This window comes from Brachionichthys hirsutus, chromosome 6 (assembly GCF_040956055.1).
Source record: "Brachionichthys hirsutus isolate HB-005 chromosome 6, CSIRO-AGI_Bhir_v1, whole genome shotgun sequence".
Classification (NCBI taxonomy): Eukaryota; Metazoa; Chordata; class Actinopteri; order Lophiiformes; family Brachionichthyidae; genus Brachionichthys; species Brachionichthys hirsutus.
Genome location: NC_090902.1, coordinates 10,105,090 through 10,126,682, shown reverse-complemented (window position 1 = coordinate 10,126,682; position 21,593 = coordinate 10,105,090). Strand labels below are relative to the sequence as shown.

The 21,593-nt window shown below is 45.8% G+C and overlaps 1 protein-coding gene across 1 annotated transcript in view; it reads right to left on the bottom strand.

Moving 5' to 3' along the window:
* The window catches only part of unc5a (unc-5 netrin receptor A), a 113,647-nt gene continuing 92,054 nt past the window's right edge, over positions 1-21,593 (bottom strand). The window contains exons 8-16 of the mRNA XM_068740084.1: positions 17,065-17,295; positions 16,030-16,329; positions 14,029-14,116; positions 13,482-13,650; positions 11,082-11,315; positions 4,403-4,552; positions 2,448-2,612; positions 2,119-2,297; positions 1-166 (exon numbers count right to left, since the gene is read on the bottom strand). Of these exons, the coding sequence (XP_068596185.1) occupies positions 1-166; positions 2,119-2,297; positions 2,448-2,612; positions 4,403-4,552; positions 11,082-11,315; positions 13,482-13,650; positions 14,029-14,116; positions 16,030-16,329; positions 17,065-17,295 (1,682 nt within the window). The remainder of the gene's footprint in view (positions 167-2,118; positions 2,298-2,447; positions 2,613-4,402; positions 4,553-11,081; positions 11,316-13,481; positions 13,651-14,028; positions 14,117-16,029; positions 16,330-17,064; positions 17,296-21,593) is intronic.

Sequence of the window (21,593 nt, the reverse complement as noted above, 5' to 3'; positions counted from 1 at the left end):
TTAGCACTCGCCATCAGAGACCAGGAATATCATGGCTTCCTGTTTGCCAATGTCAGCCATGACCGTGGCCAGCTGGTTGATGTTGCCGCTGTGGAAATGCTGTGCTTCCCACAGGTCCAGGATCACAGAGGTTGGGCTTGCTTTGGATGCAAAGAAACTCATGTGTCTGAGGAGAGAGGAGTGGAAAAAAGAACTGTGAGGGGGAGATGAGACATTTTTATTCAATCAGCTTTTGTTCACATATGAAAACAGCCTCTTATTCTGTCCTCAAATCGTGCCAATGGAAAGCTTTTCAGCTGGTGTTTTATTGCACTGCTGCCTCTTGTAACTCTGTCAATGTCAGTTTTATTGTGCTATATTGCTGCATCCAGATATGCTGTGTTGGAGCACAAAGTAAAAAAACATGATAAAAAAAGACATAAGAGACCAGTTCAGCTCTTCAAACCATCAAATACAGAATCTCTGGCAATTTCTATCGGAAGCTTAACAGTATAAGCTGCATTTCGCTTGTAGTTGATGTCAGATTTCACCCTAAATCCACCATATAGTAAATCCTATATGGACTTTCACAGTCAAGTCGGAAGTGACCTTTTCCATTTTAGGAGCAGAACCTTTATGATCAAACCCAATCAATGACAACAAAGCGGCGGCACCTGCCGGCTGCATATTTGATGTCGAGAGGGACTCGATCCGCGTGGTACCCGATGACGCTTGTTTGATTTTAATGGCCTTTTTCTGTTCTCCAAATGTCTGGGGCTTTAGCCGTTATGTAGAGTGCACACGGCATCAGAAGAGAGAGGAGCGTTGACTCCCGACACAAAGCGGGGTTGTGCTGCCTGAGTGCTCTTGTGCCGATGGGATGGGGGGGGGGGGGTAAGACAGGGAGCTCAAATGCCACCGAGTCCCTTTCACCTTGAGAAAGGTCAGAGGGCCATTACTTCCTTGTCTTTTCTGTTTGCCTTAGTGAAGCATTTTGTCGATGGTCACAAACGTGGCCAGTGCACAAGGACCGGGAACGCCGGGGCAATTCTATTTTGAGTCAAATAGGTTTTAAAGCGCAAACGGCACAACAAAGCAAAGTGTTGGTCAATAGACAGTCCAGGAACATTCGTCTGTGTCATTGTTTAGATAGAAAAGGCAGAGCTTAGTGTCTGACGTGTCAGCCCCGCTTACTCACCCCGGCGTGTGAAACACAAGCTTATCTCATGTGGCTCAGACGCAGCCATTTGCACAGTCTTAAGAGAAGCAGATCAAATGGAAAGGCACTTGGCATTTTAAGTTTTATTGATCGGTCTTGTTCCGCCTGGTCTGGACACTTTTACACACACACAAGAACCAACGCAGGAACAACAACATGACAGAAAGCCAACGATCCGCTCCCTTTTCAGGAAAGTATGTTGTTAAGGACAGCCCTTTCCTTCTTGATGGTAAAATGAGAATTGATTATGTCGAGCAAAAAAAAAATTTGCTAGTTTAACATGAAGTTAATTCAATTTGTGATTAATGCTGGTAAATAAAGCTGATTGAATAAATTAAGTGTACCTATTTAATTTCATTATGAGGTGAAAAATGGAATCGGAGGACAAAGGATCAATGCCTGGCTGCTCTCTGTTGCAGCTCGTCCCGTGAGGAAGTGCAGCGACTCTCTGTGTTTGGCACCCGACCAAACCTACTCCATATTTTTTCGTCGTGATGGGCAGCTATCTCGGCACCTGTCCAATTACAACTGTTAAGTGGAATGTAACAGGTACATGTTTCGCTGCAGACTTTAAGCTGCTTACCTGCTCCTGAGGGTGAAGAAGGAAGGAGGAGCTTGTGTTTTCGAACAGAAGTTATAGCGGCATCCTTCAAGTTCCACATAAATCCCATAATGTCTGCTGTGTCAAATTGGGGATTAGCTTGCCTCAGCAGATCCTTGTTTACCCAAACTTTAGGAAATGCAGACTTTAGTGATGCAATTAGCTTCCTATGAACCTCTATTGTCTGTGCATATTCATTATATGTACATATACCACCATGCTGTTTCTCTGGCCGGTAGCATTAAATCCTTTGTGTGTGTGTGTGAGCTGCCTGTTCCTCAGATCACATAAGGCTTCATAATAATGCGCACTTCTTTACCTCTCAAGTTTAAGTCTTTGTGCTAGCATTCTCCAGTCAGCTCCATTGGGGCAGGGGGCATCCAGGCTGCTGCAGATCTTCTGCCTGATCAGGTATGGGATCTGAAAGGCGCTTGGCCCCGCCAAAGCTGTGGCGTTACTGTCCATTAGCATGAACTCGGCGTCCACAGCTCGGGTGTCCTGGTTGGAACAATCGCCAGAAAGCACAGCCTTCAGAAAGCTGACCCATTTCTCAGCGCAGCTTAGAAACAATTCCTTTATGACTCATGGAAACGCTGAATAATGCACAGCACTGCCTTGCTGCAAACAAGCGGTTCTGCTGAACATTACCTTGGCGATGTTAAAGTCGAGGCTAAAGCTCTGCCCCTCCCCCTCCACCTGCCACACGCAGAGCTGGCAGGTGAGCTCACAGGTGCTGAGGCTGAGTCGCTCCAGAGAGAATGTGCAGTGCAGGTACCGCTGGGACCCATTCCAGATGTGGTAGAACGGGATCTCCTGCAGCAAAGAACATACAGCATGCAAAATGTCGGTAGCGGTATGTCTGAAGCACACCGTAACGAGACTGCCTGCCTGGAATACACCAAAAATAGCATTATTAGAGTGACACGAGCTGCCATTGTCATTTACGAATAGTTAAATGCATCCAAGATGTCAGACTGACAACATTCAGCTGTTTAAGGGAGAGAATGTGACAAAGGAAGTTAGAGCATTACCTCGTTGTGTGACACGATTACAGAAGCAATTTAACTTTATATTTTTAAAGACAACGTCGTATCTTTATCTCTCGTATGCATTTTCCATTCATGCTTTTTTCACATCCTTTCTTTTAGGAATGTGCTGTACACCCCTTTTTGCACAGAGCGACAAATGATGCATAATAAGACGTAATGCCAATTCAATATATGAATGCACAATGACAGCATGGTGGCGCAGTGTTAAGCGCTGTTGCCTTATACGCAAGTGGAGTTTGCATGTTCTCCCCGTGTCTGCGTGGGTTCTCTCCGGGTTCTCCGGCTTCCTCCCACCACCAAAAACATGCAAATTAGGGGAATATGTTACACTAAATTGTTCGTAGATGTGAGTGTGTGTGTGTGTGTGTGTGAATGATTGCCTGTCTGTGTGCGGCCATGTAATGAACTGGCGGCTTGTCCAGGGTGTACCCCTGTCTCTGCTGTCAGACTGCTGGGATAGGCTCTGACACGACCCACGACCCGGTAAGGGATAAAGCGGTTAAGAAGATGAATGAATGATGGTTTTAAATCGAACGACTGTATAGCCCTCGCTGCCTCGCAAACACCGACCTGAGTGAGTTAGAATTTATTCAAAGCTGACAATTTCTACATCTTCCTTTCTCTTGCTCCATATTCATGCCTCATTTGCATGTCCCAGGAGAAACGGAGGGGGTAACTCCTCACTTCACCCTAGGTTTAACAGCTGTCAAGAACTTCAGAGAAGTGGGGCTGCAGTACACACTGCCAACCAAAGAGGGGCGCTGTTACTCAGGGAGATGGATGAGGGCAGCAACCGCTTGTAACTCAAGAAAGTCTGGGGCCCTTGGAGACCAAAAGCCTTTTTTGACCGCACTGCTGAGCGGGGAATAACGCTTCCAAATGAACAGAGACAGTCCAGAGGAGTAAGCCTCGGTTCTGGGTGCGTTGTTGCTTGGCACGTCCTGTATGGTTCTCTTTGGGGACCCGGTGCTCAGCGCTTACAATAGATGTAGCCAGAACATTTTTCTAGTTCTCTTTGAACAGCCCACTTGTCTTTGTTGCAGGGCTGCAGTGCAATGGCCCATACAGGTTGGATGGGTGCAGTGGTAGTGGAGAGGTTCCAGATATTTACATACTGCTCCGTACTCTATCTGAGTTCCCTTTGAGCGAGAGAGGCAGCTAGGATAATCAATCAGTTTGCAGCACTGGGCTGGTGTGCAGAAACCAGCTTCCATACAGGGTGTACAACATCTTGCAAAAAAAAGCACAGCCTGATCTAAGCGCTTCACTCTTTCCAAGAGATGCAAAAACATTTACAAACAATAGGAAGATTATTGGACTGCAGAGTTTTGTAGTTGTAGTTTTGTAGACCGATAAATAGAGCATGAAGCCTCATTAAAAAAAAAAGTTGCTCCCAAGGAGCTACTTGGAAACATCACTTTTGCTGACATGTACTCCATTTTTCTAACCAAAGACAACATGGACCGTGCCCAAATCTGACGCCCATGCATGCACTCGTATTACATTACTGTGACACCCTGTTCTTGCAACCCCTGCGAGGGCCGCTCAACGCACCTGGTAGCCGGCGAGCAGTTTGCTCCTCCAGTGGGCCTGGGGCATGTCGTGGATGGACAGGCGCAGGTTACGGTAGCTGTCTTTGAAAAGCAAGATGTGAGGCTCATCAATCAGCCGCCCTCCGAGCTGACGCTCCATCTGCATCACCTCCTGAAGACGGAGAGAGAGAGAGAGAGAGAGAGAGAGAGAGAGAGAGAGTCATCAGTTCTCAGAGGAACAACATTTACACACACGGACAGACATTCACGCAGCTCGAGCTGGAGGCAGGGATACAGCACATCTTACAGGAAGATAGCTTCCCCGCATGCAGCTGCAGCGGGTTGGACCAACTCGTCTCCACAGCGTTTAATGTCACCACAAGGTTGATCCCCCCCCCCCCGCCTCAGTGTGTGCTCCCACCTATCAGCAATTGCATTTGCATGCATATACAGCAGCCATCCCAGCCTACTAGCTACCTGGGCTGTGATGAAGCAAGTGAACAAGCCATTAGTCAGCTGCTCATTGTTCTCGCATGGCGAATCCCCTTAATTTCATTTTTGTTGTTGTGCCAGGAGAGATTTGTAAATGCATGCTTAATGTTTTAATCTCAGTGGGACTTACTCGGTGGACCATTTGTTGCCATTTAAATGACCATCTGGAATGGGATAATAATATCTGCTGCACTTTGTTTTCTGATCTATTGCTTCATTCTTAACTGGATGCTTTGTGCTGAGTCTTTAAGAATCGAATACTTTGGGCAAAAAAGGATTTCCACATGTTTTACCTCCAACATCAGAGCAGTGCATGAAAATGGAGAAAAACAGTCTTACTGAAATTAGTAAGAAATAAGCAAGCAAAGAAGCGCGATATGTTCTCTGAATCTGTCTGACGGAAACAAGATGGCAGAAGGCAGTAAGAACACACGTTGGAGTCTCTGAGACGTCTCAAAGTTGCCAGCTCCGAGAGGGAGGCGTGTGTACTGATAGCGGCCATATGTTGGGCGCTGCACGCCACTATGGTTGCCCACGGTACGATTTCAGCAAAGACATCTAATTAAGGTGGAGAATGGCAGGCATTTCTCTCTGCACAGTACTGATTTAATGCGATGCCCTCTTCCCCAGGAATGGCTTCGACTGGTTCCAATTACAATGGAGAGGAAGCTGTTAATTATCCACCTGGAATCTCTACCTGTTTTTTTTTTTTGAGATTTGACATGCTCTCTGTTTTGCAGAATGCATGCTTTCCAGTTCAGCGTGAGAATTTAATTTCCATGTTTGCTCAGCGCTCATCGTCTTGTTAGCATGAATACTATGTCGCCCCGCGATTCCCCGTCTCAATTCTTGCATGTGCATTGGTTTATTCCTGCCATCCAAATGCCACGGAAGCCAAACCTGAACAATGCCCTGACTGTTTATATCTGTCTGATATATATTCCCATTGTACTGCCATACCAGAGCCTCGTGGCGCTACCCAGCTCACTTATTCGGAGTGGGAAGGTCAGACAATGGCACTGAATCAAAGCGTCGAGGTTTAATGAGTTAATGACGGGGGGGGGGGGGGGGGGGGTTAGGGTTAGCCCTTCTCTAATACTGTGTTACACAGGCAAAAGGTCCCATTAGGAGGGCTTCCAGAGAGGTTTATTTAAAACAGTTCCTTAGAACAATTATTTGCTGAAGGTGATTAGCATTGCAAATCGGGCTGTTGGACTTTGATCGGCTATTTGACCTATAACAGCAAATCTATAGGCCTGCTGGCAAGAGAGAGCCCAGAATGCCAATTATCTTATTATCAACATACAGCAACACAAATGAATACTAACTGCTGCGTCTAATGGTTTGTTTGGCCTCACAGCTGACGTGGTGGGATTAGGATCAAAGGGTCCAGGACACGGAACCGCCTACTACCTGACAGGGGCAATGAAAACGACACGACATGCAATGACGCACTTGGATAGCGTGTGTGCACGTGTCCTCACGTTTGAATGACACAGTCTCAGCTGTGTGAGTCTATTAGTGTGTGTTTTAGTGTCGGCTTTCGGCATATGTTCTGGACCGCGAGAATAATGGCCCTCTTTACGGCCCATTATCCTGTTAACAAATGACAGCGTGAGTGAGCTAATGGAGGAGATGCTAAATTTGACCGTATTATTTACTCGTTCTGGGGGAAAACAATGCACGTTTTTGAATTAGCTTATCAAATCCGATATGAAGCATCAACCCCCCCGAGTTAAATTGCGTTTCCATTTGAGTGGCGATAACAAGAGCAGCTTCCAGAGACACCTTTTGACCCTGTACAACTGTGGAAACATTAAGATGCATGAGATGGGGGGGGGAAAGTTCAACTGCTGCTAGAGAGCAAGACAAAAAAAAAAAAAGCAAAACCCTTTTGTTCTGTTGGAATTTCAGATAGCCTGTGGTGTGTGTGTGTGAAGACTGTGAATTTGGAGTCAGGCTGAGCCAAGACCTGCCCGTGACATTCAATGAGGCTGGCTAAAGAGAGTGAGAAGGAGCAGGGAGGAGTAAAAGAAGAACAGGAGAGACAAGAGATGGAGGCAGCTTAACATCCGTGTGTCCAGGTCAACCGAGTGGCCGGCTTCAGCGGGAGAGATAACAGGATTACTGCAATCATGGCCGCAGTTTTATGACTTCAAGCCCCTTCCCACACTCACTCATCTTCCGCCCCTATCCTCGCCCATCCCCTCTCCCTCCCCGTCATCCTCTGAGCTTGGACCAGAGCTGGAACTGTGATGGACTGAGGCCGGGCTCCACCGGGAAACACGAGACACTCCCACAGCTAATCTCTTATGGCTGGCGCTGACAGAAGGAGGTTAGCGGCTGCACCAAACTCCGGCAGCCAGCCATCGGAAGCAGGGCAGAAACACCGTGTCACAGTCTGAGCAAACAGCAAGGTCAGACTGCTACACGTGGACTTCAGCTTGGTACGTGGTGAAAGTGATTAATTCAACCGGCTCTGATGGGGATTATAACCAGCATTTGATCAGTTAATTAGTCAAACCTACACGCGATCTGAGGCACGGAACGATGCGGATGCTTTGATATCCTCACCCCTCCACTCTCAGCAACGCCGGGTCGTCGTGCGGTTAAAAATGTGCATTCATAACGACGATTCATCTTCAGACCTGCTTTTTTTTCCCCAGGCAAACGCATTTGTTTAGAGAAAGTAGACTTGGCTATGTGTGCTTCATAAATCTGTGTATCTGTCAGCAGGGGGTGACAGGCTTTTCCTCTCTGACTGAGAGTCTATCAGTCTGAGCTCCAGTGGGCATGCCCGCTACAGTCAACTCTGATTAATAACTACAAATAGAAGGGACTTGTCTGCTCAGTTATAAATTGGGACAGTGCTTTGCTAGGGAAAAGAGGAGAATTCTGCCTAATAAATCACAGCGCAGGACACGAGAAAACAGCAGCTGGGAACATAGAAATACAACGAGGAAAAGATTTCTCAACAGGACTAAATGATAAAGCTGACTGTCTTTTTTCTATTAAATGTCAACAATTACCATTAACCGCTCAGGTGTAACCTGTTTTGATTGCACTCCCACGTGCACTGACTTCCTCCTGTGGGGAATACAAGTATAAACTTCCTTCTCTAACGTTCCTTGCTGCTCAGGAGCCGGCGAGAACGCTTCACAGTGGAGGAAGCACATAAACAGTTTACGAGCCCCTTTAAAAGCAAATAAGAATAATAGCTAGAGGTCAAACGATGTATAAAGCGATCCAGGAGCTGCCATTTAACCAGTTAGACATCAATTAAACGCCCGTTTAACATTGGAACATACATTTTTACAATCAGGAGACAAAAAGGTGAATGTATTGGCCTCATTACATGAATATTGATGAAAGCATAAATTCCGTAGTCTGTAGAAATACAACACTGGGAGCACAAAGGTAGTTAACTCAAACATTATCCCACCATTTGTGCAAAGAAATTGAATTTGGAAAGATTTAAAGCTACAAAATGTCACTTAAACACATTACAATATGATAAAGGCATCTACAGCTTTGAGCTAAACGCTAACCGGCATGCTCTTATGCTGCTCCCATTGACATTGCCAACAAGCCGATGTGGATCAAATATTATGCCCACTGTGATAATCACCTGCATGTCACCATCCTAACATTCACTAATTAGCCTGATCGGTTTGCCTTTTTCCTTCTTCAGATTTTCAGTCATAAATCAAGCTGAAATTCTGACCTGGTTTTAACAGAGAAAATCAGGAATCATTGATCATCAGTGGGATTCCTAGCCCTACTATTCTAGCAATGACGGCGGTCCTCAAATCCCACAACCCCACAACAAATAAAAGCTTGCTTTGACTTCCACCTCTGTCAAAAAAATAAATGTAGCAGAAAGTGGGTGGATTATAAATTATTTAACATGTCTTTTAACCTCTACAAAAAAAAACCTCCACAAACTTGTGGGCGTAATAATTATCAATGAATGGCAGAACATTTTTTCCATTGCTTTACTATTCAAATGTGGATTATTGCTCAGAGGAAAACATTCTAGATATTAAAGCTGCACGCAAAATATAAAATCAGCTGCAAGCACATTCCACAATCCTGGAAAAGACAGCTTTGCCGGAACCCCCCCAGTTGAATTAGCTGTGGTTGTTATGTCTATCTCTGCTTGGAGTCAGAGCCGTGATTCAGTGCAGGTGTTTCAATCAATTCTGGGATGGCAGAACATCAGTGGTCCTCTCCCACAGGTCTCGCTGGGAACAATCGAGTGCACAGTGAGGGCACTACCAAATGCCGATCATGTACCCTTTGCTGCTGTGCCAGCCTTGGCTGGGCCCATCAAGAGTGGGATACATACTAAATATTAACTTAATTGGTCCCGGCAGAACCCTGATAACATACGGCAAGCATCAAATGGAAATGTCACTGTCTCCCCAGAGCCCCCCGCACACTTAGGATCAAAGACAATAACATTGGTTCTAATCTACTTTAATTGGGAGATAAGAGATTGCATGGTACAGCATGCACAAATGTAGTGTGTGCTTGTTTGTGTATGTGCATGCAAGTAATTCTCGCTGACGGGAGCTTGTAGGAGACTGACAGTCGGCAAGGCGACTGGAGAGGAAATCTCAGCATCACATTTGGTTTCTTTAGTTCCTCTTCCTGCCAGCAGAAATGCAGGGAAAGGCTTTTTTTTCTCATCTCCCATCAAAAGTACAGCCTGTTTAATGCATGGAAAGTTGACTCCTTGTCTGGAAAAATGAGGCGCAGTGCTTTAGCAAGCTGCAAGCCCTGTCATAAAATCCCTCAGTGCAAAAGGGATACTGTACGTCAACACGCACGTAAAAAACGCTGCTGTGCCACTCCACTGCACCACCTACTGCTGCTCCACCACTGTTACACGCCACAATTAAATTTAATGGTAGCCATAGTGAAAGTCTAATCATAAATGGTACATTTTAAAGACAGCGATTAGTGATTACGCCAAACCTCTCCTGGGAAGTTTAATCTCCACTCAAAGTGGTTAATGTAGTTGCTAAATGAACTGCTCCCTCCGTAATGGCACCAAGAGCAGTGTGAAGTCGAGATTACTAAACAGTTTGGACCACATTCTAAATCACTCGCTTAAAAACTACAAAGCCCTGGAGATGCCGTGGCTTACCACAGGCCCAGGTTGTGTGAGACACGGGGAGCTAATGCACTCCAGGGCGTCGAGGGAGTTTCAGAGTGTGGCAGCACAAGTGCTGGAGTCAACAAGCTCTGATGTGCTTTTTTTTTTAATTTTTGTTGTCTAAGAGAGTGGGAGAGAGGCAAAACACGAGCCAGTCACAGGGACGGGCAGAGACAGATTCAACAGGAGCAATCCTGCGTCCGGATTCACTCTTCCGCTTGCCACATTTTACGCTTATTTCTACAATAGAAATAGTTTAGTGTCAGCCAGCGATTTCTCTGAGCACACCTGCTATCACGCAAAAGCTTTCAGAAGCCAAGAAATATAGCAGCGGGGGGCAAACCGATCCACAAATATATGTAAGCTGGGAGAGTATTCCAGAGATTCTCTTCACACAGCTGGAGCATGTGCGAAGAATGGGAGGACGCTAATTTCACCCTGGGCCCACATTGACCTCCAGCGTTTATGTCCCATATAGCTATCCGTAGATCGTGCCGTCGGAGCGTCTCTGCACAAGGAGGGCAGCCATTACATCCTGCAAAAGTGGACTTGAGTGGGGTCACATGAAGAGGAACGGCTTGAAGAGAGAGAGAGGGGTGCGAGAGAAAGAAGGAGAGCACAGGGGTTGGTGTGAAAAGATTAGGGAAGACGCTCCTTTTAATTTACTAATTAGCCATGCAAATGTAATCTTAACAGGCTACTCAGAGGCATTCCTCGAGGGAGGGAGGAAAGCATTAGTGCTTGATTATGCTCTGTTTAAAGAGAAGCGAAATATGCTATTGAACAAAGTGATGGGAAAGTTCTTGCCCACGGCAGTCGAGCACGACTACTGACGGCGTGAAGGGAGAGAGTGTCTGCAGCCATTCACGCAAAAACACAATCAAAGATTGTACTGTATGTAATTATTAACGTGGAAGCGTGCATTGTTTCAATGGACACGGGGGGGCAGCTCCACAAATCACACATATGTTAATAAATCCTCTAAACATGCACTGATCCCTGCTAACATTTCAGTGGGAAAGGCAAAGCTGCATTTGTCGTGATTTACCTTGAACACGTCTTGTGTGTCATCCATGCAGTAGACCCTGATGTTGTACTCCAGTGTGGAGCAGTACGCGTCAGAGAAGAGCACCAGCCTCAGGCGCTTGGCAGCCCCCATGTGCAGGGACTCGCCCACCAGGGCAAGGGTGCCAAGCTGTTCCGAGAAGAGCCGGCACGCTTCGGCCTCGAGCTGGCAATAAAAGGGCTCCGACACCGACTCCTCCCCCATCAGCAGCACGTCCTGGAGCAGGTGAGGGTTGGAAAAGGGGGGGGGGGGGTGTACAAAGTGTGACTGGAATGATATTATCAGAATCAGAATATTTGTATTGATCCCTGAGGGCAATTCCGTTTGCAACAGTGCTCCACTTAACCGAACTGAGAAGGAAGAAATTAAGACGACGCGCGCAGTGGCAGAAATAATAGAAGGTTTACAATGATGCATTGCATATATTTTATTGCCACAGGAACGAAAGACATTCTATGGTGCTCGGTGTTTTAGGGTGGTGGTCTCAGTCTGTTTGCCCCTGTGTTGTACGCAGGGGATGGGTGGCTGTTGTCCAAGCTGCTTCGTAGTTTCAGAAGCATCTTGAAGTCTCTAAGATAACTTTACATACTAGCCTCAGGCAATATTGTTGATGGGCAATTATGCTATGATGCTAACGATATGGATCTAAATGACCGTCTCTATCAGATACAGTTCTTGCTTCAAATTCTCTTTTCAGTGCAGTGCATCTTGCCCATGCTGACATAAAGGCACATTCCCTCACACAAAGACACACATCCTATAGAACACCATCAATTTACTTAATAATGTATGAATGAGGTACTCAATTGACATGAGAGGAGACTCGAATAGATTCCTGGCAAGAGCAGACGGTTCTGGAGAAAGAAAAGACTGTGGAGGTGCAGCAAATATTGGATTATTGGGATTTCCAGATTTTCCTTCAGCCTTAGAGATTTGTCGAGAAAGGCGAAAACAACGTGCCAATTTATCTGCAAAAAAGAAAAAAAACACTGCTGCTGATGGTGGGTGGTGTTAAAAACCTCAACAAGCAGAACACGAATTAATTGGCTCTTTAATTTGCAGAGGGGAGAAAAAGACACGATTTAAATGTTTCATCTTTCTTGCTTTCTGCTGTTTCACAATTGCATCTCCAGTAAAAAAAAAAAAAATGTCAGGCACCAATATCCTATCCCATCACAGTGTGGCGTAGGTTTATGAGATAATTCGGCTGCTTTCACGGCTAATTTGATGGGATCAAATTGAACCCAAGGTGACAACATTTTCTCTAAAACCCCGTCATGCCAGCAGACTGACTCTTCTCATTAGCCAATCAAGCTGAAGAGAGCATTTTGCCAAAAACACAGCAAGACTCTGGGATCGATTCGACCAGACACCATCTACATCAGTTAGTATTGACAAAATTCATTTACTATGCATCTACAGAATACAATGGCGTCTCACTTTTTCCTCGTCCTAATAGCTCTTTGGCATGAAGCAGAATGAAGTGGCTCAACATCCCACTGAGTGCAACTGAATGTTCATGTTTAATCATCTGATTCTGATTCTGATCCGTCAAAGGTTCTTTCCTCAGCTGTATTTTCTACTTGTCCATCCTGCCTTTCGGTTTTGTTACTGTTCATTTTTCTTCTCTCCACAGTCTGTGGTTGCTTCTCGTCTCAAATCGCTTCGTCCACCTGGGTATCTTTCCTTTGGTGGACATGCAGTCGGGCCAGTCAGGCTATATTTGGTCCGGCCGATGATTAAAAGTGCCGGTCTAACCTCTGCCTCGACAGGCCAATCCATCCCACAGACACCCCACCGCCACCACGCACGGGGAGGCTGAATAATTTATGCACAATATCGAACATGAAAGAAGACCTACTACCACTCCAAAGCCCAAGCAGCACCCTTTCCAATCTCTCTGGATTGTGTGCCTCAAAGCTTGCTGCTTGCAGCAGGGTGTGTGTGTCTGTGTGTAGACTATTCTACCGTGGACTCTGGCAGCTCTGGCTACTTTCAAATTTCATGGATAGGAAAAATGGGGACGGAGCTTTGTAATTGGAAGCAGCGGTCAAAAATGGTCAAGGAGCACTCTGAAGAGTACTTTGAGCGTCAGTAAATTGCTTAGATAATTTCTGTTTCGATGTTGCCAAGCAACTCTTGAGCTGCGTAGAACCGGTTCTTCCAGACCGTTTTTCGTGTGCAGTGATGGTCGATGCTCTTAAACGCCGTGATGCTGATGGGAGCTGGGCCCGGACTACCACAGTTTTACAGCACTGAATGCTTTCTGGGGCAAGTTTTACATTTGTGAGGGGCAACTTTTTACTCGTAAGCTCGGTAAAAGAATCTGCTGAGTGGCAACTTTGTCTTCCTGTGGTGATTTTGTGTTAAGTGTGGCCTCACCTCCCAAGTCCCCTCATAGGTCTGCTTCTTGAGGCGGATGGCCCAGTTATCCAGGCATGCATCGGAGCAGTGGTCCACGCTGAGGATGACTGGCCGGCTCAGGACCACCCCTGGGGGGCCACAACTCACAACGGGGCTGAGCAATGTCTGGCAGCCAGCCAGGGGCAACCTACACCAGGGAGCGACGAGAGCGAGGTGGTGATGAATGGAGATGCTGTGGTTTTACTCACCTAGTTATTACACACAATTTACTGGTCCCTTGTAATCAGGATATAATGCTGCCTGCTCGACTCCCGGACTAGCCGACGCTACAGTGACTTCTCAGACTGAATGCAGCGGTCCAGATAAACAGCGTTATCCAAACAATTAATTTAACTTAAATAGTGCACATCCTGGTAAAAAGGCTACGTTATTTACGTGCACCATTCCTCCACAGCGCTGGCACGGACTCTTAAGCCTTCCCTAATGGAACAGCAGAGCATCAAAACAAAACAGCCTAGTGGCATCAAGGGAAGACCGCCAGTTTGGCAGCGTTAAAGAGACCCACCTTAAATCTTCCTTCCTGTGAACAGTGAGATAAATCTCATAGATCTTTCCTCTGGGGATGGCCTCGGGAGGAATGAGCAGACTGATTCCTAATGCAAATAACAACAAAGGGAGAGAGGGGGGGGAGGTGAAGAAGATGTGGGGGTGGGGGGGGTGGGCAGGCTCATTTGTTCAGACGGAGCAACGCTTTTGTCGTCTCACAAAGGGACCCGGCACGCTCGACAAAACTGTGCGACTGCAAAAACAAAAAGCCGATTTATTCTGAAGGTCAGAGGCAGCCTCCGTCAGGTACAGTAGATGCAAATCGCTGCGCCGCAGCTGAGGTGGCACGCGTCCCCGCGATCAACAATTAGCTGGGACAAAAGCGCACACTGTGTTGCAGTTTAAATGTCCTCCGTCTGCCACCGAGTAGATAATTAAGACTGTCGAACAGACGACTCCGGGAAAATTGTGCTACCCCAGGGGAGTGTAGGAACACACTTCATGCCTGAAGTGGATGGAGTGTTGTTGCTTTTGTCTTGAAATACACATGCCCAAAAAAATGATACACTTAGAAACCTATTTAAAATGTACAAACAAAGCAACACAATCTTAACATTCTCTGGACTGTAAATGGAGTCTTTTTCAGTGTGAACGCTGAACACTCACAGCCTTCTCTGAATCTTCGTCGTCGTTAACTCTCAAACTGTGCAAAATGACAATGAGTGGCTGCATACAAGATCAGTCTCCCGTTGGCAAGATGGATGTCGATGCGGGGTATAGTTAGTTGTGTTGACTTTATATTAATCCAGTCATTAAATATCTTTAAGAGGGTGGCGGAGGGAGTAAGATTAATTGGAATAATTTGTTTTAGGTTTTTTATTCAAAATTTGTGAAATACATTTAATGCACACTCTTGATTTTGAAATTATTCATCTGCACTGAACTGTCATTTTGTGTTTTTTTTCTTGTATTATTTTTTGCTGCCTTTACGTGTTGCATTATTTCCTGTGTTCTGTGTCTGACCTCTTTCCCTCTCGTTGTCACACCTGCTCTGATTGTCACACCTGCTCCTCATTCCCTTCGTCACCCGGCCTTCTTATCCCTCCCTCAGTGTTCGGTCCTCTGCCCGGGTTGTTGAACCTCACAGTCACGTTTCAGCCCTTTTCTCACGCCACAGCCATAGTTTCTGAGCTTTTGCATTTTGCTTAACGATTTGGTTGCCTTTGCTGCTTTCTGAGCAGGTACAGAATCTTTTTTCTGGGTTAAACCCTTCCGTTCCTCTGTCGTCAGTCTGTGCCTCTGCACTTTGAATCCATACCGTCATGTTCAGCGTTCTTGACATTTTTTACTTGTGTGTTTTCAGATCAACAAAGAAACATTTGACTCTCAGTCTACTTTAATCATTCAGCTAAAACAAGCTCATCATGCATTTTTTGGGCATCTCGATTTTTTTTTTTGTTATTTATAAACCATAACAATAAAGTGTCCTCACAAAGCCATTTTGTATGAAATACTGAAACCCTTTTATGCGTATAACCAGGGCTCTAACTTATTAGGCAACCCACATGCATGAGATTTAAGGGTTTAAAGGGTTCAGGCCAGTTTCAAAGAGTTTTATGGGACCCCTTAGTCACTGAAACTCTCCTTTTAATGTCAAATCAGATTAATCACGTCGTTAAAGAAAATGTAATAAAGATTTTATGCAACGGTAAGGACAATGAATGAAATATGCAAAGCAAAAACAGACACTTAGGTTCACACCATGTTCCTGGAACTTTTCTTGTTTGTTTGCTTCACAGTGGCAAACAGAACATTTAACAGAGAATAAATTAAATCCCCTTGTTTAGAATGCTGCGTCTACAGGAACAGCGCCAGAATGAAACTGCTTTTGCAGTCTTACCTAGAGGTGTTTTGGGCGTAGCCATCTCATAGGTACAGCACAAGGTGCCACCCCAAACCAACTGACCTGATCTACAGGTGTCGTATCTGAAATTTAAACGAACCAAACTGAGGAACCCACCTGTGTTAGGGATCGTCAGCCTCCCTCCCAAGAAGTTGAAGGTCCCATACGAGGTATTGGCTACATCACGAGGCAGCGTTTTGAAGTAGCTTTGAGTGGACAGTCTGCTCACAAACTCGTTGTTGTCCGAGTTGAGCTTGCCGTTGTGCAACGTATGTGAGCCGTTGGGAAGCGGATCCAGCAGAGGTCCGTTGGTCATTGAAAACTTAGCCGTGGCATCGTGGCGAGGGCGGAGGGTGCCTTGGTAACTGGTGGTGGTGGTTGTTAGATCAGGCTGAATAGTCAGCAAATGGGAATTCTCTGTTTAAATAATGCAGAAAGGGGAAAAAAACAAAAAAAAAACAGACAAAGGCAAATGTGTGAATCTCCATCAGTGGCAGTCACGGTGGCTCAGACATCACAGACAGACCACACACTCTAAAGCTGTCGCAACACACCCACAAGCCTGAAACAAACAGAAAAAGACACATGGTGCAGAAAAAAAGACACACACACACACACTTTCTCTCTCTCTCTCTTGATACATGCCAAAACACACATTTCTCCAGTGGAAGCCAGTCTATTCTCCTCTCCGTTCTCTATTTTTGACGTTCTGTCACTTTCGTAAACACACAATCAATTCCAAACAGAACTCGGATGCAGCTTAGCACTCGGAATGCATAAAGGCTTTTTTTCACCGGGAATCACAGGCACTGCAACCCAGTTCTCCATCTCCATCCAGCCCAGACAGTTGTATTTCTATTACTAGCTGGTGAAGCTCAGAGGCTCCACGCAGACTGTAAACAGAGTGGGCAAATGTTCTGACAATGAGGTGGCGGCTAAAAGTAATCTGTCATGCAGACAAATAAACAGCTCCTGTCCTACACATCCACAAACACGCACAATGTAATAAGTCTTGTTTAGAATGCAAACCACCATAAACAGTCACACCACTTCTACAACCACAAACAAATACATGTAGACGAGCGCCGCACGGTCACGGCAGGCAGACGGACAGACGTACAGAGGCGGGTAGAACAAAGAACAGTGTCCTACTGCTGTGGGGGGGAGGCCTGTGTGGCCGTGGCGCCCACACACCTGGCTTGCTGGGCTTGATGCCCATGGGCTGGAAGCCAGTGGTGAGGATGGAGGAGTCTGCCACGTCAGCATCCAGGCCGTCCTTCTTGCGCCGGTAGACCAGGACCACCACGATGAGCAGCAGTGTCAGACACAGAGCCACAGCCACCATGCCCACATAGAGCGCCACGTCCTCAGCGCCGCTCACGGCTAGAAGGGGAAAATGGTGGAATAATAATTAATCACGTCTGGGTGCTGAATGACAAAAGCAGCAAGTGCTGCTCTGCAATCTTTTAGCATCTTTGGTGTGAATGTCTGCCTTGAGGATCCGTTTAATAACATCCCTGTTGCCAACTGATGCATCCTTGCTTTTATTCCCTGGTTGTTTCCTGCAGATATTACATTAGCAAATACTATTAGCTGCCTTGATTTTTTTAAAGTCGAGCTTCAATGTCAACCTGTAGGCAGAGGGAACTGAGAAGGAGGCAATCTCTGCAGTAGGTTTTCAGTATTACCTTACTTCATTCTGTGCTGGATAAATATATCTTGTGCCACCGTGTCCTTTCACTCGCCTCTCTTTGTCTCCCTGTCTCTGTGTATGCAACACCCCCATGAGAGACAGCAGGAAAATTAGGGATTTGCTTATGAAATTCAAGCATGTCTTCGTCTTTCCACTCCCTCACCCACCCTTTGAAGCATAAAAGCACAATTCCTCCCGAAAGTACAGAATAAAGACGAGGGTGAATCGACAAGTGTATTCATTTTTGTGCAATTATTGTGCACGTGTGTGTGTTCGCAATCAAATGTGCCATGGCCTTCATCCAGGACTGGGGGAATTTGATGGCGGAGGTGGAGCATGCTTCTCGGGCCTTTTGTAGGGGGCCGTTGTCCCAGGGAACCGACCAGGGGGTGTTGTGCTGTCAGCTGAACATAGACGAGGAGGGGACGTATCGAGCTGCATAGCTTTGAGGGACGGCGGACAGCAGCAAAGGTTACAGTGCTGCAAGGGTGCGCTCATGGAGTTCATAACGATGGGACGGAAGCAGCGAGAGAAGTGCAAACATCAACGGAGGGAAATTTTTAATTAAAGAAGAACAAAAAACAGAACAAGTGTGAGACAGATTGTGTCCGAAGAGTTTGTTTAAAAAAAAGAAAAGAAATTGAGCTGATTAACATCAGATTCAACATGTTTTGATGAATATCTGCAGACTGTCATGGTGTTAGTTCAAGGCTGTGTAATCCTGCCACTTGACAGGAACTGTGTTCAACCTTGAAAAAAACAGATTTGACAGGTTTTAATTGGTGTTAGTAAATCTGTGACATGAGAATGGCACAATTAAATGAGCAGAATGCTTACAATGAAATTTGGGGAGAATCGTGTCTGTGTTCTACTATCATCTCTATTTGTGTTTTAGCTTCTCCTTTTGCCTCATGAAATCAATTTATCTGGACAAAACCACTGACATTCCCAAGTCTTTAAGATGAAGGCCAAAATCTATTTCCTGGGTGATTATCTCAGTACAATCTGATACCTTAAGTAGCGGGATTATATGCATCCAAGCGCTGCGGCGGCTGTTGTAATGCTCCAGATCTCTCGTCTTGACATGTAATCAATTGTGAATGACTGGCTGAATATAAACAGGAAATTATGTGTTTTGTTCTTGGAATGACACTAAGCGTTGGTTGCAAGACATACTTATGGCATATGAAGGCTCAATATACAATACAGATATGGCAATAACCAAAATACTGCAATACAGCAGTCGCGTGATGACCGCAATGGGCTTGAGCTCATTACTGTCACAGTTTTTAGTCAGTGTGTGTTTCTTTTTATGCCAGTGAAGGCTGAATATGGTGCATATGGTGTGTTCAATGACACACACACAACTCAACTGTCAGTTTAGTCTCCAATCATGATCTACCTGTTTATCGCGGTCTTCCTCATGGGCCTTGAGGGGTAGTGGGAATAAATAGCATGATAGTATAATGTGTATTTTGCATTTCTTTTCTTTTTTTTAAAGCTGTTATTTTACCATTTACTTGTTTACTCTGGTACTTTGCGCTGTATGAAGTGCTTTGCAATGACAATAAAGACCTATTCTATTCTATTCAATACTATGTTCAAGGTCTCTGGAGAGACAAAAATTACATTTATTATACTGGCTTGAATATTTGCTATAACCACAGAAAATGCTCAATTGCAAATACTGTGCAGCCAATATACAAACATAAAGGACAGAAGGATAAAGTACAGCTGGCATTGGCTTTTAAGTGCGTGTTTCTAAAGCAGCCTGTACAGTCGATGCTCGCTGATGGACATTACTGGACTCGGCATTGATCCTCATCAGTAAGACGAATGCTATGTATCGAGTTTGGACACATTTTGAATTTGAATCTGAAAACAAGGGGCAGCCATTGAATCTGGATGAGGCAACATGTCCCATGTCTGGGGTGGAGTACCTGCGCCAGGATTACTTAGAATTAGTTATCCTGCTGCAGGGCTTTGATAAACTTGTACTCCCGACCAAAACTGCTTCCCTCAAAAAGGGAGTCCTGAAATCATCTGACAGACGGAGGGGATCCTTCGGTGTGACAATGGCGATGTAGATGGTGTCTCCACTGCTGGGGGAAAAAGGAACAAGTGTAATATCTCCCTCTCCTCCTCAGAAACAAAGCAAAAAAGGTCCCGCAGACTTTTGCTCAGAACATTGCTACGGTTCCCAAGAGAACCACGCAGACTTTGAACTTCTAAGGAACGAGCAGGACGGCTCCATTTGCCTGCTGGTGGATACTCTGGTTCGATTGCCTCCCTCGGCTGTGAAAGGTTGCCAGAAATTATAAGAACGCTACGAGCACTCCCTCAGAGTGAGCGTTTAGTGCGGCTGGCAATCTTGTCTCTCCACTGAGAGAGCGCCTGCTTTTAACCAGACAAATTGAACATGTTGGCATCCTGGCAAGAGACGCGCAGAACAAAAATCCCTTACCCAAAGACAACCCCATACTGACACTCTAAATGCAAGTTCCATTTGTTGCACTTCGTTGTTGTTTTTACTGACTTACATGCCACTCCACTTGTAGGTATTCAGTATTCATGTTCCCTATTTATTAAACATGGACGGATGGTCTCATCCTGTCAATTTACCCGCCTGAGCTTCTCCCCCCTCAAAGGCCTGTGTCCGTCTCGCTCCTCGGGGAAGCATAGAGGTACTTAACTGTAAGCAGCGTTGCTAAACATTCCACCTTCCACAATGAGCTCTAAAGGGGGCGGGGGGGGGGGACTTAAGCTGAGCCTCTCATTAAAGTCCTTAAATCCAGTTGTCTTAGCGAGTCAAAGGCCACGCAAGACTCCGGTTGTTGGACTTGCATCTGGCATTGCCGTCTACCGAGAGAAGTGCAGGCTGACTAAAGGCAAAACAACGCTCGTCAGCAAGTGGAGGGGCCGACAGGGTTCTGTTAATTGGATAAGCATAGCCCCTAGATTGGCCGGTTGATGTTTACCTTCTAAGGTCAAACCAACGGAACCCGAGCAATCATCAGGACCAAAGATCCAGTATCTCTGCTCTTCAGTTTTCATTGCGCACGCCATTCTTGCACCCGGACAAAAAGGCCAGCCAATCAAACGGCTCTCTTTCTCTTTCATCCTTCCTCTATCCCTCTCTCCTTCCTCTCTGTGTGTAATCTCTGGTGGCTTATCGGGGCATCTGACCTACTAGGTGTCACAGCGAAACGATCCCAATGCTCGTTACAAACCTGACCAGGGACTGCTCTCGGCTTCCGCTGCCCCTCGCTCATTGATTTTCATGATGCCAGCCGATAATTGAAAGGACATCCATCACACTTTAACTGGCATAGCTAATCAGGTTTTATAATTGGATGGGCTTTACTTTTGGCTCTGCTCTTGTTCCTTCTTTTTAAGCATACACTTGACCCATCTATCTCTCCTTTCCCATCACTCCATCGTTCATTTTCACCTGACGTTATTGCCGGTGAGGAACTCCAGATACTCCATGACTGACACCTGCCTCCGGAGAATCCCTTGATGCGATGAGCTGATTTCCGAGTTGAAGATGGGATGGAGTCTCTTTTGCTCAGGCAGGTTTGAGGTTCCTCAGAGTCACCCCAGGGCTCCCTGGTTAGGGATGAGGTAAGCTCATTTGTTCTCTTGTTCAATTTTTGCAAGTTTCGAACACAACGTTTGCACCTGATCTCTACCTGATCCCTTTTCTCCCCTCCGCATTGATAAATAAAAGCTTTGCAGCCTTCTTTGCCTCCTCCCTGGACATTTATCAAGAAACCTGAGAATATATTTCATCCCATGGCCAATTCCAGTCACTTGCCCGAAGATGAATAACATTGGGGTTCTTAAGGTCAGGGAAATATAGCTACTAAAACTCTCAAAGCGAACGTGACCGTTACTATCTCCACAATACAGTCGTCCCATCCCTCAGCTGGTCCCAGTGAAATATGGTTCAAAATAAATGTTCAGCCATTTTTCACGAAGCCGGTGA